The sequence below is a fragment of the Aptenodytes forsteri genome, unplaced genomic scaffold (assembly GCF_000699145.1).
Source record: "Aptenodytes forsteri isolate BGI_AS27 unplaced genomic scaffold, ASM69914v1 Scaffold106, whole genome shotgun sequence".
NCBI lineage: Eukaryota > Metazoa > Chordata > Aves > Sphenisciformes > Spheniscidae > Aptenodytes > Aptenodytes forsteri.
Window position 1 is genome coordinate 1,769,351 of NW_008794080.1, and position 18,096 is coordinate 1,787,446.

An 18,096-nucleotide genomic window follows, 5' to 3' on the forward strand; every position below is an offset into this window, starting at 1 on the left:
TCAGAACATATCTTTGTCTTTTGTGTAATGTTTTGTAAAAGATTTTTACTTCAGATTCTCCCTAGGAAATGGTGCAGGTTGGGAAGGGGAGCTGATGAAGCAGTACTCTGTAGGGAAAGAAGACTATCAGTCCAGGTTACCTTCGTGTATAGCACACCCAGTTGATCTGACTTCTTTCTGACCAGAAATTAAACAAGCTTGTGAGCCACGGACTGTAGGAGCCACTCTGTCAGGGTTTCCTTGGCCTCCTGTTTCGTCACAAGCTTGATGGTTCATACGGGAGAGAAGTCAAGTAGGTAAATTGTTATGGTTGCCAAATCTACCCATGTTGCATTAGTAGTTGAACAAAAATCACTGTATCTTTCTCAATAAATGATACTTTTTCCATCTTACTAATTTGATTTTTTTTTTATTTTCGGCCTGAAATAGCCTTTAGCTACAGACAGTACCAGTATGTTAAAACATTTCATTTCTATTATTTCATTTTGTCTGTAAACAGGAAGCCATTCTAAAGTCACATAAAAATTTGTTATTGTAGAGTATATGGAAAATAGTATATGGAAAAAAGACAAAAAAACACATTTTGAAAATTTTTCAGCTTAATACTCTACGTGCCCTGAAGCCTCTGTGAGATGTGTGGGAAGGTACTCAGCTACATTTATGCAGTAGAGGATTATAAAGCTGGTGGATGTAAAATTCACTTAGAGGGATGCTTTTACCTTGAGAAAACCATATATATCACTGGCTTGTACGTTGTCAAATAAAATCTGGGGTTTTTATTATACTCTGCAAGCTTTAAGTGGGAAATTTTTGAAGACTGCTGTACCCACCACTTTAATGTGTTAAAACACCCAAAACCAGCATTGGCATCAAATAAAGTTCAATCCCTGTCCTCAGCAATAGCCATATCCCTCCCCAGGCAAGATAAAGAAGCAGTAAAACAAGATGCTTCCTTTTTTAAAATTCAGATTGTGTTGCTTTTAATTATTATTTTGTCAGTCTTCACAATCTTCAACATAACAAGTTTTCCCTTTTAGATTTGAGATTATATCAATATGTTCAAATTATTTCCTGTTAAACAAATGTGGTTCCTGTGGCTTCACAAGAGAAGTGGCATCTCTGTGTTCGATTAAAAGCTAGGAAAACAAAGCCTAAGCTATTACATTTTAACAGGTAAAAGAAACATCCTCAGTCCCTACAACTTCCCTTCCTTCCTGAAACATCCAGCAGTTTACCTACCTGTTAAATGTGTCAAGATTGTATTTTACTTGCTACCTTTTTAAATTTCCAAGGATCCTGCTGGGATACCTGGCAGGATGTCATGTTATGCACTAAACATGATACAACATATTACAGAAGAAATTTGCATTGCACTTTCTCAGGGGAACTTTGCTTCTGTTCTTTTTTATTCACTTGGATCTTGAAAGGAATTCTTCACTCTCTGAAGTTTGAAGCCTGTGCTTTTGTTTATTCTCTCACAGAGCATGGATGAATGCTACAGGTACAAAACAGTTATTCTTGTGGATAAGGAGAGTGTTTAATGAGTCATTGATACTATATGGTGGATGGTTAATGCTGGGTCATCCAATTGAAACAGATTCACATTGGGCAATATGGCCTCTTAAAACCTCAGATGTAAAAGTAATGGCATGATACCGAGTGTAGTTCCTGCAAATTTAGTCCTGATTCAACATCTCTGTCTCTGTGGACATGTGCTACATTTCAATTTTCATACAGATGCCTTTCTGTGTGTACTATACTATTCTAGCATCTGTAGGCAAAGGATGGAGTTGAATACTACATACTTCTGGTTTAGAGACAGGACTGCTATTTGCTGTGTCAAACTGGCAGCTCGTGTTTTAGTGATCAGAGGAAGAATTACTCCCCTGGTATTCTGGTGGCCAGAAACAAAAAGAACTCGATAAACAAATGCACATTTAATGAACAGTTAAACGTAAGCCTGCGTCAATGTAATAAGTACCCTAATTTACAAACACACAGGAGAAGAAGAGTCACTTATACATCAGTCAAATCTGTGCTGGAACCTCAGGACTTACTCAAAGTCAAAGCTATTTTAAGTTGCTTAATATCAGAAGTGGCTGCAGGCCACTAACTGCCAAACTAAAACTCTCAGTATTGTCTCAAATGCCCTTTTAGCCAGGCTTTATTGTTGCTGAACCTATCAAAAGCTCTTCAAAGTTATAAAGCATTGTGGTCTTAGTTATATACAATGAAATGCATTAAGCAGAATGAACTTGAAAAAAAGAAAATCTTACCATAGTGGCCAATAGCAAAAGACATAAACCCCTCAGTTTATTGCTAATGCTTGTAGCGGGAGACAAGACAAATTGTGTTTGTATGCGGAGGTCAAAAAACTGCACAGAATGTAGAATTCAAGAACCTGATAGCTGTGGAAATATGAAAGGCCGTATTGATGGCTGAGATCTGTCTACCTGAAACACAAAAGAAACATCCCACCTTATAAAACAGCCTTAAAATGAATTAAATTTGAAAAAGAGAAGTAGGGAAGAGGAAGGGGAATCTTTGAAGAAACTTGGCAGTTCTGATCCTGCGAGCACTTACAAGCTGAGTGTAACTTTGCTGCAGGGAGTTGTTCTGTGGAAGTTGACAGAACTGCTCGCACACACGGGGCTGCCAGAATACTAAGGATCAGTACCTCAGTTATATTCTCAGTTTTGATTTGCACTAAGGTTATTAAACTCTTTCATACCAAAGAAGAACTTACTCATTTGTTCCTTAAAAACTGTTGTAACAAAACAACCAACATTTATTATTATATGACTCACCTCTCTGCTTCCATTTCATTTCTGCAAGGTACATAGCACACACTATCCTGGCACAGTACATAATGCTAACGGAGAATAGACTGAATAGATCTAACAGCTATTTTTAGATGAAGATTGGGAGAAGAGAGATTACTATTAGTCATACCATACAAGATTTAGAGAGCTGCATAGTCTTCTTGCTATGCCAACACATCCTATTAAAAGCCACATCCACATTTTGACTATCATCTGTATAGTTGGTATACATAGTCATGCTTCTAACAGGCTAAGCTGCCTCCAAAATATTTCCTTTTTTTTTTTTTTAAACAAAGGATTGACAATTTTTTAATCTGATAATGTGGAGTTGAGGCAGGGAACAGAATGATCTTCCTTCCAACCAGGGACAGGAGCATTCACACTGACTCAAAAAATCCCCCAAAGCCTTGCCTAGGGCAGTCCCCTAAGCGTTGCCTATATGCTTCCTTCCATTTCCCAGCTGAAAATCTTTTACATTTGGCTTATTTTCACCACCTGAGTCTATTGCTTGGCAAGAAGGGCTAGCTGTCTGTCATCTTCTTTGAAGAGCCTATATATTGTGCATGAACAGCAACCTTGTAAAGGCATTAAGCAGAAGGAAAATTTCTGGTGTTAATTGAGGTGGTATCATTCCAGCATGGCCTGGCGTACCCGAGACTGAGGTAAGCTGGATAGCTCAAGTGCCAATAGCCCTTCTGCTCTTGCAGTACAGATTTCAGCACAGGGTGTGCTGAATTGTGCTTGATTGGCCGTCCCACAAAATCTTTGTGCTGCTGTAGCATCATGGCTCCTGGTACCCAAGGGAGGTAGATTAAAGCTATTTTAGGTGTTCTCGCATGTATTGTAATCTCCCTTCCTAACTACAGATGAAGCATAGCCTGAGAGGCCACTTCAGAGTGTCTCTGCAGCTTGCCAGCTCAGCTCTGTTTAATATAAATGGAAGCTCTTCAAGGTGTCAGTGGCACATTTTGCAGATGCCCTGAGTGTTTGTTTAAGGCAGGTTTTGTTGCCTCATTAAAAACAAAAAAACAGAAAGGGGAAAAACAAAGTAAAGCCTGGCAGTAAGTTGAAAACAATGAGACACTTTCTTCAGGAAAATGGTAGCTGCAAAAAGGGAATTTTCTTTAGGTTTGGTTAGTGATACATGCGAGGACTTTCATTTCCAGTTTCCTACAGTCTTCTGTCTTTACATTTAATCGGCCTTGCTTACCTCTCCCGTCTGACACTTAAAGGTATAAAAGCCATCATCAAAGATAGTGGGATGTTTGCTCTATGGTGTAGGTTACCCAGGCTTTTTCTTTTTTTGTTCCTGTTTTATGCCTTCTGGCAATGTGTCGAATGAAATGGTGAATTTCTGCCTGGTGACTTATCCTAGTGGGTTTTGTTCCTTTTCTTTGCTGTTTTTTCTTGTCCAGAATATGGGTTTCCCTTCGGAGCTGTTACACATTTATTGTGGGGACAGCAGTGGAAAGTGACTCATTGAGGAAATTTATGTTACTGTTTCCTAAATTAACTTGTTAACAATGGGAGGGGAACTGATGTCTCCAGTCCAGAGATAACTACTTGGATTCATATGGGGACTCACCAGTTCAGTGCAACTGTTCTGTGGCGGGATTTCAAAACATGTCTCTCTCCTCCTTTCAGTAGGTCATGCTCCTATGCGCAAAATAAGGAAGTTTTGCTGCCGCTTCCAGGCATTGTGAGCCTCGGTGCTTAGAAAGCCTCTGAAGGTTTATTGGAAGCATCTATACAAAAACCCACTTGCAAAAATTTAACAAAGGGAGATTTAAATGCTGTTTTCTCCATAAAGGAAACACATTTTATTTTCTAGTGATCCTTAGTGTCTGTCCATTGCTCTTCCTGTAATAGTATATTATAGTCTTTGGTAACTGATAGCTTATGTCCTGTCTCTGAGTTCTAGCCTTTCTGACTATGGAAAGGAACATTTTCTTTTAATATTTTCTTCTATCCCAGAGATCCTGAAGAGGAGATGGTATTCATTGCCAGTGCTTTAGGGTATTTCTAGTGTTAGTGAATACTTGATTCTCTGAAACGTTGTTCTTAAATGAGAAGAGGAAAATATAACTTATTGATTTTGGGGTTGGGGTCAGGCATAGCTCAAGTCCTGGAAAAAGAAGAGGCCCTGGCTAATGCTGCAAGCTACCATATTAACACCTTCTCAGTTGTATAGGCCTCCCTAAGTGTTTTTGTCTGCCTTGTAAATTAGGAGTTCCTTGCAGTAGGAAAGCTGTGTCCATCCATCTGTTTATACAAAAGCATTCTTGTTAGTATTTTAACACTCAGCCTCTCAAATGCTGCCTGATCCCTATGTCTCCCCCTTTGGAGTGGAGCTGAGGGGGCTTGGATGGGAACACTGTGCTGTTCTCAAGGTGGTGCAGCAGCTGCACTTTGTACGCTGCCTCCCAGAGCTCCTGCTAAGTAGTATTTACTCTAAACCCAGTGCAGACTTATTTTTTAGGGCACAGCTGTCACTATCGTACTATATATTCACCCAGTATACAGATCTGCTCACAACAGAGCGTAGTAAGAATTCTCTGTAGTGCATTGAAAGCAACATGTGATACTTCCAGCCTGCCCACTTGCTTTAAGCTGGGGATATTGGAAGTCAGATGTCTGCCTTGTGGGATATCTGTGAGGGCTGAAAATTCACATGTCTGAAGCAGCAAGTGTTCCTCTGCTTTTCTGAGAGAGGTGAAAGATGCTTGGCTTTTCAAGATGAAGTCTGTGCTTGGGCGTGAGGCGCTGAAGAAATACTATTAAAATTAGATCTGTCAGTGGTACCCTGGCTTGGATTTTGTAAATCAATTGACAGAAATAGCTATACTTTGCATCTCTGGTGAACATCTCACTGTAGCCTTAAATAAAGGCTTTTGCAACACCTAGCATCTGAAAGCTATGTTGTAATCCAGAGCAAGTGAGTTAAGATTATTACAAAGGTTTTCTGAAACAGTTCTGTCTAGATCTTGCCCAGAGATGTTTTAAGAAAAAAAACATTGGTGGTCAGATTGAAAAATGCGTATTTGGCCTAGACAGAACTATATTTCTCTACTTTTGTTACTTCTGTTAATAGAAGAGAGGCTGAGATGAGAGCAAACTGGAACTTACTGTGTAGACAGATCTGAATCTGCAGTCTAATTCCAAGGGTTAATTAACATTCAAACTTCATTTAGAAATATTTTTTAAAAACCTTTTTAAATAGAAAATAATCCCTAAAGATTTCACAAAGACACAGTGAGGTCTTCTTTGTTTGTGATTATATTTAGTAAATTTTTAGTAGATCAGAGATGACTTTTCAAAGGAAAATACCAACAGATAAACCCTTTGCATTCCATTCCTTTCTGCTGGATCTTTAAAAATGGGAACAAGATAGTCTTGAATGTGCCTTGACACTTCAGATCTGGCTGCCCTATATCTCCATCTGTACACTGGTATTTTGTCCCCAACAATTACTGACTGTTCTCAATGTCTGCTGCAAATGCACACTGTGGGTTCACTTGAAAGTCTCACAGAGAAGCCTGTTAGCTTCTAACTAAAATAGGTATAATTTTGTACTTTGATTTGAATATTTTATACAGATTATACATCCAGACTTTAATAATGCCTTCTATATAAAGCTCTACAGAACCAAATAATCTGCACAGCGTGCTCTCAGCCCACGGGAAGACTTGGGGAAGAAGTAATTCTTTCCTGATACTTATGATTCTGAATTACAGATACAGTAAACTAGATCCATCTTCTATACTTTTGAGTCTTACTGTCTATGAAGCTAGGATAAGCTGAATTTTAGATGTAAAGTGACATCAGTGGAGTGCTGGCCCCTGAAGTGAGAATTGGAAAGGTAGGGCTGTATGAAGGAATCCAGCCCAGAATTTGTTACCATTATACTTAGCTGAAAAGATGACTACAAATCCCTTTAATTTCCTTTTCAAATAAAGGAACACTGGCTGATAAGCCATGATTGAGACGATTTCCTTATCTTTCTCAGTATGGTTCTCCTGTAGCTCTTTGCCTCAGAAAGGGTGTTGCAATGGCCGTAGTTAGAAATTCATAAAATCACAAATCCAAAGTTACCCAGGACTTTTTGTTTGATAGATTCTTCTGATAAATATATTTTTCGTTTAGGTAGTGTATTCTAAAAGTGTTAGGCAGAAAATATCCTACTAGAGTAAGTAAAATCACATCACTAGTTATAACCATCCCCTCCCTCTAAATTTGACTAATTCTAGGACAGTTGTAGTTACCTGCTCTATCTTCATTTTAAGATACAACATTTAAATTTGGGGCTGCAAAAAGCAGAAATCTGAGAAACTGAGAGGGAAGTTGGTATGTTACAACTATCTTAAACTAGCCCCAGATCTAGACTTCTTTATCCTTTCTGTGGAAGCTCTGCTTCTCGAGGCTTATTTTGTTTGAAGCATCACTAGGGAGTGGAAGGAGAGATGTATGTGTTAAGTAAGAATTCCCAAATTAGGGCAGACATTTGACTTCAGTAACTGGGTTGATGTTTAAAAACTAGTCTTCGTTCTTGATGAGCAAAAGGGGGAGTTCCCAGCATTTGGAACCAGCTGTTTGCAGACTGGAAGTATCAGCATCACACAGTTAACGTTTTGTGGCGAGAACCTGCAGTTTTCATGAGGAGGTAAAAAGTGGTGTCTTAGAAAAGTGATGTGTGTGATTATTTATTAAAAAATCTTTATCAAGAAGATACTCGAGCCTTGGTGTCTACCTGACTGGCAAACAGTTTATGTTAATAGAGAAAAAGAATAAACTGAGAAAGACTGAAGTGTCCTACTTAATGAGTTGAAGTCTTAACTGACTGATTTATCTGAGTTTGGCTTTTGTTCACATTTTGCCTTTTCCTGACCTCTTATTTTATTGCAGATTCTGTTGCTTGACATATTTGGGGGACTGAGCAGGGAAGGGCCTTTCAGTAACTATACAAGTACATGTGGGTATGCAAATAATCCATATTCTTTATAGGCTTCTAGATTCTGTGTACTTCGCACAATGCAAGTCAATAAAATGCATAGAAGCTAATGTTTCTATAATAGGTTAGGAAAACTATGCTTGTAATATGAATCTCTTGTTTCTACTAATCTCTTTCTACGAGGGTGCATTAGACTGCAGAATAAAACTCCATCATTGAAACTACCACAAAGTATTTCCCCACCCCTCAATTCCTTAACACCAGAAAAATGCACCAGGGAATGGCACTGCCATTATCAGTCAACTCTACTTTGCATGAGAACATTGTATCTGTGGTTGTCCTTCACTCAGAAAACAAAGAACTCTTACTGCTTTTATCTCTAATGGAAAAGATCTAGAAAGCTGTCTCTTCCAGTCAGATCAGTTCTGGGATGTTATTTACGGTGCCTAATTCCAAAGTAATCTCTATTTTTAAGTAGAGTGTCCGAGTATTGAGGGTGCTGTGTTCTAGCACCCTGATACTAGGGCTTGTGTTCTAGTAAATTGACAGCTCCCATTGTCGGACTACACTGTCAATTCGACTGCCAGCCTCAATACTGAGCACCTTTAACGGGGTGTTAAGAAAGGGTTTTTTTTCCTTTTTTCTTCTTTGTCTCTGCCAGTGGAAGAGCACAAACAAGCAGTCTAGGGAATTGTTTTGGAAGGACTTTTTTGTTTTGATTATGTACATATTTTTAAGTGTTTTGAGGTCACATTAGGGAAGGCGGGTTAAGGAATTTCACTTCATGCTGGATGAGGAAAAGTGTTTGTATTTGTCTTGGGTTTTGGTTTCCTTAGGAATTTAACTTCACAGTTTCAGCCTGGCTGAATTCACAGGGGAATTTTGGCTCATAATCAGACACATCTTTCTTTTTTGTTCACTGTGCTGAAGGAACAGAGTTTTTGACTGCAGCCGTTGTTGTAGTATTTTAGATGATCCTTGGGCTTTTTTAGAAGTGAAGCATGTAAGGAAGTAAGTACCTAAAAATAAGAGCAAAGACCTATAGCTTATGTCCGTGCCCTTTAAGTACTGAGTGCTGAAAGCAGAGGACAACTCTTCTGTGCTCACTAAAATTTGTCTGGCTGATGGTAAGTGAAGGCTCTTCTGTTTCAGTTGGAGTTCCCTAATGGAGTCAAGTTTCATAAGTAGCTGTACTGTATCAATATCAACCAGATGCAAGCTGAGAGGGCTGTGTGAAATTGAGGTCAGGATACCATCCATTCGGCAAAGATGCAGTTCACAAGGCATCTGGAGCTAACAAAATGTGATGCCATAGTGAACGACCAGAATTTCTGAACTGTTGTCTCAGTAGTTGGGTTTGTAGTTGAAGAATTGTGGCTTCTTGTATCTAAAAGTGTAGACAGTGTGTCTGTCTTTGGAGTGTCAGGTCCAACAGGTTGATGAGGTCATCTTGGGTATATAGTAATCTGTTTTGGTAATGGAGCTGTAGTTGTATGTGGGTAAGGTTAAGCAGAATGATTTCCTATAAAGCTCACTATAAAAGAAGCAAAGCATGTCCAAGGCCCCTCGCACACATTCATTTTCCATCCGCTCAATGTAATGAATTAATTTGGGGAAAAATGGCTTTTAGGAGGAAAAATACAATAAAATCATGCAGTAGATAGTGGTTCATTAGTTCTCTGCTTCTGAGTAATGTCTCTGTATACTACTCCGGTATAAATAGTAATAATTATCCCCTTGAGGAGGAGGTAATATGTGTTAAGGGAACCACTACATTGGACTTAACCTCTCAAAATGGAAGCAATGACAAGTAGATGTTGTCCTGGACCTTTGCAGAAATATGAGTTAACTTTGCGTTTGTTTAATTGCCACAAATTTTGTTGTTCCACCCATACAATAATAGATACAGCTAGTGTTGTATCTATTACTGTATTTATTGCTGTATCTATTCCTCATTATAATTCTGGGTGAGTTCTCTAGAGGTGGTTTGTGTACAGAATGACTTATCCTGATAGGACTTTTTTTTTTCTTTTCCCTCACAGATCACCCCTGGCAGCAAGGCAGCACAGTCACAGATGAACCAAGGGGACCTTGTGGTAGCCATTGATGGAGTCAACGCTGACAGCATGACCCACTTAGAGGCCCAGAACAAGATCAAGTCAGCCAGCCACAACTTGAGCCTCACTCTTCAGAAGTATGTTGGTATAAGTTAAAGTCTTTGCATTCCTAAGGGCATCCTATGAAACTTGTGACTAAGGGATATAAGTGGTTTATCTCAATCTGTAGATTTATTTGAAGTGTTTATGGCACAGATATGAGATGGAAGGCCAAAATCTGATCTGATTCTTGTAGAAATCAGCATGGATTCTTATAGAAATCAGTATGGTTGATATGTTGAGTGTATCTGTGTTGAATTTAGCCTATTGAATACAGGTGTAATCCCATATCCATTCAAGCTTCTGTTAAAAAATAAATCCAACAGTGGTGATGTTTTGCTTATTCCCGTGTGGACAACACAGTTTTGTTTGGTTAATTTATGAATGACTAATCTAGAAATGACCGTCGTAACAAGTGTTATGAGTGCATGGGAGGAACCTGTCATTCACAGGGTGAATAATCACAGCAGGCTGAGAATTTGTGTTAATGGTCTGGCACCTGTGAGTTTGAAAGTGGCCGCTTTGCATCTGACACAATAAGAAAGGTGTAGCCTGAGTGCAGGAAAGGAAGTCAGTAGAACATGGAGAGGGCAGAATTTCTCAGAGATGTGATAAGAGTTGTCTTGCCGTTGAGAAAGCAGAATCTCTTCACATAACAGGTCTCTTAACCAGGAAAAGTTAATGTTGCTTCCAAGGAAACTTGTTCTCAAGTCAGATAACCTTGCACAGAGATTTTCTGTAATAGTTGCATTAATATTTAAAGCTCCATAATTATATAAAGCAAATAACGGCTTTTTTTATTGCGTTGTGGAGAAGATAATTTTTACATAGGCTAGGCAAAGACTGGTACAGAAAGCAGGTTGTGATGTGGAAGTACAATTTCTGAGAACATACCAGAAAATCTCATACATGGATGTGCAGTAGAGCTAAGCAGTACCAGGAACAGACTAACACCTAAGGGAAAAAGATCTTTAGCTGGGGTTTCCAAGACAAAGCAGGGTACTCTAAAGCAAAATGTATGGCTGAATTTCCCACATGGCTTTGTAAGTCTCAAGTTTGTCTTTAAGTGGGTGTTCCAGATAATGTATAAAATAAGTTCACAAAGTAGAAAGAGGCTAACAAAATTGCTACATATTTGTTAGCTTCTGTGAGAACACTGGGTAGACTTATATATTTCCTGGAAATGTACTATATATTATATTATATCTTTATTTTATATCGATATATATGCTATTATAACGATAACGTATTTCCTGGAAAAGAGTTTAAATTAAAGCTCTTCAGATTTTCAGAAGTTCCAGATTTTCTCAAAGAAAAATCTTTGAGATTTTTCTCAAAGGGTGTGGTCTAGCTGTTTCAGTGAATGCAAGGGAGGTAGGGAGATGCATGGAATAATTTCTGCCACCTCGTATGATGTGCATATGTGCCTCTAGTGTGCTTAGGCAAGATATTCAGCCAAAATTAAAGCGAGACCGGGAGCCTAATTCTAAATGTACTAAAATGGTCTTTATATCAGAAGCCAGAAGAAAATGGTCTTCCAAAGTTGTTGAGGGAAGATGGGGCACTATCTTGATGCGTGTAACTGAATTCTCATCCTATGGCCCACTCCAGCTTTTTTGCTCCATTCTAATGAATGCTAGTGATATTATGAATATATGTATGATATCTTTTTAAAAAATATTTACATTGTTCTGGATTATTTTGTATTTGAAAGTTAAGGAAAATCCTTTCTGATAATTTATTTTAGAACTTCCGTCTGCTTTCCTATTGGATCTTTGTGTTTTTACATTGAGAGAAAATGTTTCTTATTGTGCTTTGGCTTGTTGCACATTTGGAGTTAATTTTCCTGAATATTGGACCTGAAAAGTGGTCCAGTGGCTGCCTCTATGGCCTTGCCTCTATGCCTGGCATTTAAAACTACAAACCACCACCTCTCCTTGCACACAGAGGAAGGGTTCCCAAATCTGTGACTAACAAAAACAGATTATCCTAATACATATCACAGAAGCAAGTCACTTAAAACAGTACTTTTGATCAAGTGTTGGCAGGGTTATTTGATGTAAGTAATTGTTGTGCTTTTGTACTTGCTGACTTCTAAATTACAACACCGGCAACTCTAGTGGCCGCATCATTCTCCTTGCACACAGAGGAAGGGTTCCCAAATCTGTGACTAACAAAAACAGATTATCCTAATACATATCACAGAAGCAAGTCACTTAAAACAGTACTTTTGATCAAGTGTTGGCAGGGTTATTTGATGTAAGTAATTGTTGTGCTTTTGTACTTGCTGACTTCTAAATTACAACACCGGCAACTCTAGTGGCCGCATCATTAAAAAGAAGTGTTTTACAGCATCCAGGACAGCTTATTTATTGTTTAATGATTGAAGTAATTGTTAGTTTTTCTTAAAGTATTTTCAGACTGTTAAAGCTTTATTTATTTTGGTACACATTATTCTTTGTCCACATAATTCTAGTGGAAGTATCATTGTTTATTGCTTTCTTGCTCTATCTATTGTTTCTTTTATTTTTTTTAAGGCTTGCCTTGTGTCTTGGTTCCAGAACAATAGTATGTGATTCAGATAATTAACTTATGTGGATAATGAACAGCCAAAGTAAGCAGTAATGGAGTGTTCCACAGACTGAAATATGCTTGCATAGATAATAGATGTAGATGAGTTAAGATCCATTTTGAAAAGAAGAAAAACGGCATAAAGTGATATGAAATACTGTTAAGCACAAATAGGTCAGACAGCTTCTTTGTTAGCAGGTGAGAACTTTCACAGATGATGCTTTTGCTCTGAACTTACACAATTCATAGAATCTCCTCTTCAGTATGACAGTTGCTTTTTGATGTGAGCTATTGGGTCACCAATGCGAACTATTCAGCCTCACTAGAGTTATATGGGAAAAACAAATGACAAAGACTGAAAAGTAGTTTTTTTTTTTAGGAGTGTTGTTTCTTAGATGATTAGGGGCTATTCAAAAAGTTGTGGTCAGAGGCATTAAGCTGGCTTTCACTTTGCACAATTCAGTATTTATACAAGACAAACCATATCAGCATGTGATCTCAGCCAACTGACGTATGCATAGAACCCTGTTAAAGATCCAGTATCCCAATGGCTTGAACAAAAGGCATCTCCACAATATTTGGGAAGTTAGATTAATCTTACCTTGAAAAATAATTTTTCCTAGGCAGAAATGGGTTAATTTACCTAAGTACAAAAAGATTTTGGCAGTTTTGTCACCTGCCCAAAATTTACAATGAAATATACTTTTTTCCAACAAGAATAATTTTACAAAGATTGTATCGTTGAGAAGAATAGTTAACATGAAAAATATGGGAGCAGTCACTAGTGACAGTAATTTTCAACCAAATAAGAACAAAACAGGAGAAAGGCAAAATCTTCTGGGACTTGGTTACCAGGAAAATGACTATGCTAAGAGGTAATTTTTACTTTTTTTTTAGACATGGCTTGCAGCAATGAAACTGGAGTAGAGTGTTCTATTACTATGGAAAAACAAAGCTAGTGTCCATAAAGATCATAAAGATGGGTATACTCAGTTATCTAATTTGCGTAAGAGTTTGGAAACATTGGAAATCCTTTCAAATGGAAAAGGCATATATGTGCATTAGGAAATTCATAGAATCATAGAATCATTAAGGTTGGAAAAGACCTCTAAGATCATTGAGTCCAACTGTCGACCCAACACCACCATGCCCACTAAACCATGTCCCTAAGCGCCTCATCTACACGTCTTTTAAATACCTCCAGGGATGGGGACTCCACCACTTCCCTGGGCAGCCTGTTCCAATGTTTAACCACTCTTTCAGTAAAGAAATTGACTGTTGTGAGGGGAAAACTTAAGCCCTAAATTTTTTATGATCTCGGACATTTATGTGAAGTAGTCATGTGGCTCTACAGAATATGTTCCAAGGTCATGGAATGCCTTACCAGGCAATCTGTGACTTGGTTTCACTGTTGTAGCACTGGAAGTAGAAGTGAACTTGCTTGTTCAGTCTATAAGGCCATGGAAGAAGCAGTGGAACATGAAATCTAGACATAAATGCTCTGAGACAGAAAGCTTTTTATTTTTCTTGGCTCTCAAGAGCGATGGCCTTTCCTTTTATTGATCCTGGCCATGAAGGTTTCATGAGCATTGTTTATAACCTGACAGTTCAGACAGTGTTTGCTGCTACTCACTTTTATCATCACCCTTAAGTTCCCTGTGGGGTTTCTTTTTCAGGGTGGGGAACTGGTTATTTTTTATTTGGCTGTCAAGAAAAGCTGTACATGGTGTCAGCACTTGTGCAGGACATCAAATTGCAAGACATCAAATGTAGCAGAAGGGAAGCATTAAGAATGCCCATTTGTACTTGCCTGCCTAAACAATGAGAGTCTGCACTTCTCTGGCTATAAAAACTTAGTATTTCTTCAAGTACCATCAATCTGCACTGTTCAAGGTACACTAACATAGCTCTTCAATGAGTGCTTAGTGCACAGTGCTGGCCTGAGTGGAATTTTCTGTTTCACTCATGTAGATATCCCATTATGTGTTCAGAAATTTGTGCATGTCAATTTTTTTCTGACAGCTTCCTTCCCTAAACTCCCTGTTAAATTTGTTCTTATCACCTCACCCATGCTATGTTTTCACATGAAACCACAAAATTAGGATGGAGGTCTCACCAGCTATGCCAGAGGTTTGATCAGGCAGCCAGAACTTGTCTTGTTACTGGCTTGAGTGAAACGGTGCATTTTCTGACTGCTCATTTTCAATGTCTGGCTGCCTAGTTCTCCAGAGCCTGCAGCATGCCTCCCTGTGCTGCTTTTGGGAAGTTAAAGGTTGCAGACAGGCAAGTGGCAGGGAGTTAAAGTATTTGGACCATTCCTGGAGAAAGAGACCTGTGATCCAGTGGTGTAGAAAGGTATGGGAGCCTCCGGACCAGCTCTGCTTCCTTCAGTTTAGAAGGCAAAATACATCTACAAAGTGAATTCTCTTTTGCTGAAGAAAAGAGAGCAGCAGTGAGGGGAGAAGGAAAGAAATTTCTTTGGCACTGTGCACTATTACCCAGTAGAAGTCCATGAGGCATGATAATACTGAGGCAAACAAGGCTGATGTTCTAAAACATTAGATACTTACATAGATGCAGCTCGTTCCTTGGAAACCTACATTGCTCTAGATGTACTGAGAGGGGATCGGTGCTAGTTCTGCTAGACAATGCTATGGAAGGCTATGATCATACTCTATAATGACCTGGGTTGTGGTGGAAAAAGGCATTGCTTTGCTTTTAATCTTTTTGTGACCTCCTGGAGTTTAGTTCTCAGTCATTTTTCAGTATCAGTTTCTAATCAGTTACTTGAGCTACACAGCTGCCCCCAGGCATTTTAGTTCTGGGCCGGTCAAAGTTCATCTTTGGCTGGCTGGCTGTCCCATAGATACTAGGCCATAAACTTATTGTCCTACAGTGTTAAGTTCACAGGTGAAAAATGAAATGCATGCAAAATCTATTTTTATTTCATACAAATGGGTTTCTTTTTCAAATTCACAGTAAATGCAATGCACAAGAGTGCAGTATTATTTGTCAACACGTTTCACTGGAGCATCCACAACATTCATTTGATCTTAACTCAAGGAATCTGATCAGCCTCCTTGGAAAGGATTCACCAAATGTACTGGCTTAGTTTTGGAAAGTGCTGTAACATGAGTGCGCCTCATTCTGCTGGCGCAAACATTCCTGTGACACTCTAAGACTTCTGCCTTGGTATCACCCTGTGCTGCTGGAGAGGAGCAGGGGAGGTGCAGACGTTCTGTGCCTGGTGTGCCTTGACACACACACACACACAAACCCCCCGCCAAGGCATGCCAATGATGCTACCATTCACTTCCCGTCACAACTGACTGTCTTTTGCTGGAAAATCATGAGCTAAATAATCCTTTTCTCTAGTAAAAGGGAAATTGTCAGAGGCAAAGCTATGAGAGACTTATGGTAAATATTTAATAGCTTTCCTTTTTTGTGCAGCACCAAAAGATGGCTGATCCTGCAGTATTTATTTCAGGCCTACTATAAATACAGCATGTGGTGACAGCAAACTGCAAGCAAGGGGAATTCAGTGGTTATTGTAAACTGTTTTCTTTTGTCTGAAGCTGTGAATAGTAACCAATTCTGTGCATGTTTTAGGTCTGCTGATGGGCACGTTTTAAATCAGAACTAGATTTAGGCTGTGTTTATGCTCAGAAGAATTAGAAGAGGGTATCTATCCCAGTTTAAGAGTAAATTAAAACTATATAAACAATATTGATGAAAGCATGGTCTGAAATAGTGGTACTCAGACTATTCTGTAGAAACATTTCCTAAAAGCATTGTAGGAGATGATTAGTAAAAACAAACAGAAAATGAAAATATGGATTTGGAATTTTTTTCCCTTCTTTGAATGCTTCCATTACATTCATCAGACTAATGATGTTTTCATTCAGGGACTGCTTACATACTAGGGGTAGAATCTGAGCCCATATGAATGTGACTTTTTTTTTAAAGGAACACTACTGCCAGTGATAATTTGCTAGTGTTCGTGTTCAGCATTGTGAATATATCTCCTGAAATCCATTCTTGGAGTGACTAAGTTTTTCTTGGTTGTTCCTGCCTTTCTGACCGCAATCTTAAAATTATGGAAAATGAATGCCCGCTACCAAATGACTGCTCCTTGGATGAGGCTGCAGCAACACATTTACACTCAGGAGTCCCACCTGGGACTCAATAGCTAGCATAGCAGCGCTTAAAAGTTTAGGGAACAAGGACCACATCAAGACTCCAGTAAGGATCTCTGAATTACTGGATGCAGAAGTGAGATGGTTGTGACCATGTCAGACTGGATTAAGGATATGAATGCCTGCCTCCTAGCAGAACACAGTATTTAACAACTCAGCCTTAAGTGTTGACAAAGATGTGCCATCTGCATTTGATAAAATTTCACTTGAAGTTACGGACTCTTATCATACTTTCAAGTACAAATATGTTCATATTGCCATAGAAATATAGCCTGAAAGTAGATGACACTTTAAAAAATCAAATAAGAGTATAAAAAGAAAAAATTAAAAAATGAATCTCTGTCCTTTAATCCGTTCCCTTGAGTTCTACAGAAATTATGTTTAAATATGCCAATATGATTCTCAGCAGGATTTAAAGTTTAAATTAAGAAAATACTGGCTAAATATTAGAAAGAAATAAATTCAAAGCTTGTGCAATGTTAGATATTCCATGTGATGTTCACTGGAATAATTATGATCTAGGCTGGAGCAAGTACTGAGGTCTGTGACCATGTGGACAATCTGTGTTGGAGTCCTCCACAATTGTTCACTCAGTGAGCACCTTAGTCTGCAGGTAACTGCATGTACCTGTACTCAGGAGAGATATTACAAAATCTACCTTTGGAAAGATAAGAAAAGCAGAGTAGTCAAACAGCTGCTTACATGCTTTACTGAATCACAATGTGTATAAATTCAAAATTTTAAGCAGGTTAGTAGAAAAAGGAGAGGAACACTAATGGTGGATGTGACATGTGGTACTAGTTAGTTTATTTTGCTTAGACACGTGACTCTAGAATGTTTGAGAGCCATCTGTCTCCAATAGCCAAGGTTTCCTCCCCAAAGTTCTGATGATGCACTGTGCTCAAAGCATTAAAAAAGACATATCCTACAAGAGGATTAAGGAAGCTACCATGTATTACTGTAAGCTGAGAGAGGTGGTCCTCCCTCACTCCTTGTGAAATAGAGGTGAATCCCATTGCATGCCCAGTTGTCTCTGTATGCAGGTATGAGAGGACAGTAGAATTTGTTAATAGATGTCAGGCTAGCATTTGGACAGGGCTGTGAGTTACTGTCCTTGAGTAGTAACATCTAATGCTGTTAAAATTAATGAGTAGCTTTTTCCATGGAAAATGAAATAAAATATCAATGTCGGTCACTGCAATAAATATAAATGTATTCCTTACATGAGCAGTTTAATTGAGTGGACTGCTATTTACACTCACTGCATAAAGTGTCCTTGTCAGTTTTAGAGAAGGGCCTGAAAACTGTGGATATATGCCAAGGCTTTAAAGGGCAATGAAGTTTTCATTACAACAAGATGCTACTTAGGGATTAGAACTGTTCTCAGAGTGCTCATCACTCAC

At 38.6% G+C, this 18,096-nt stretch overlaps 1 protein-coding gene across 10 annotated transcripts in view; it reads left to right on the forward strand.

The window, feature by feature from the left end:
* The window catches only part of LDB3 (LIM domain binding 3), a 129,430-nt gene that overhangs the window by 23,865 nt on the left and 87,469 nt on the right, over positions 1-18,096 (forward strand). For all 10 annotated transcript variants that reach the window (XM_009272432.2, XM_009272438.2, XM_009272445.2 and 7 more), the window contains exon 3: positions 9,813-9,964. In XM_009272432.2, the coding sequence (XP_009270707.1) occupies positions 9,813-9,964 (152 nt within the window). The remainder of the gene's footprint in view (positions 1-9,812; positions 9,965-18,096) is intronic.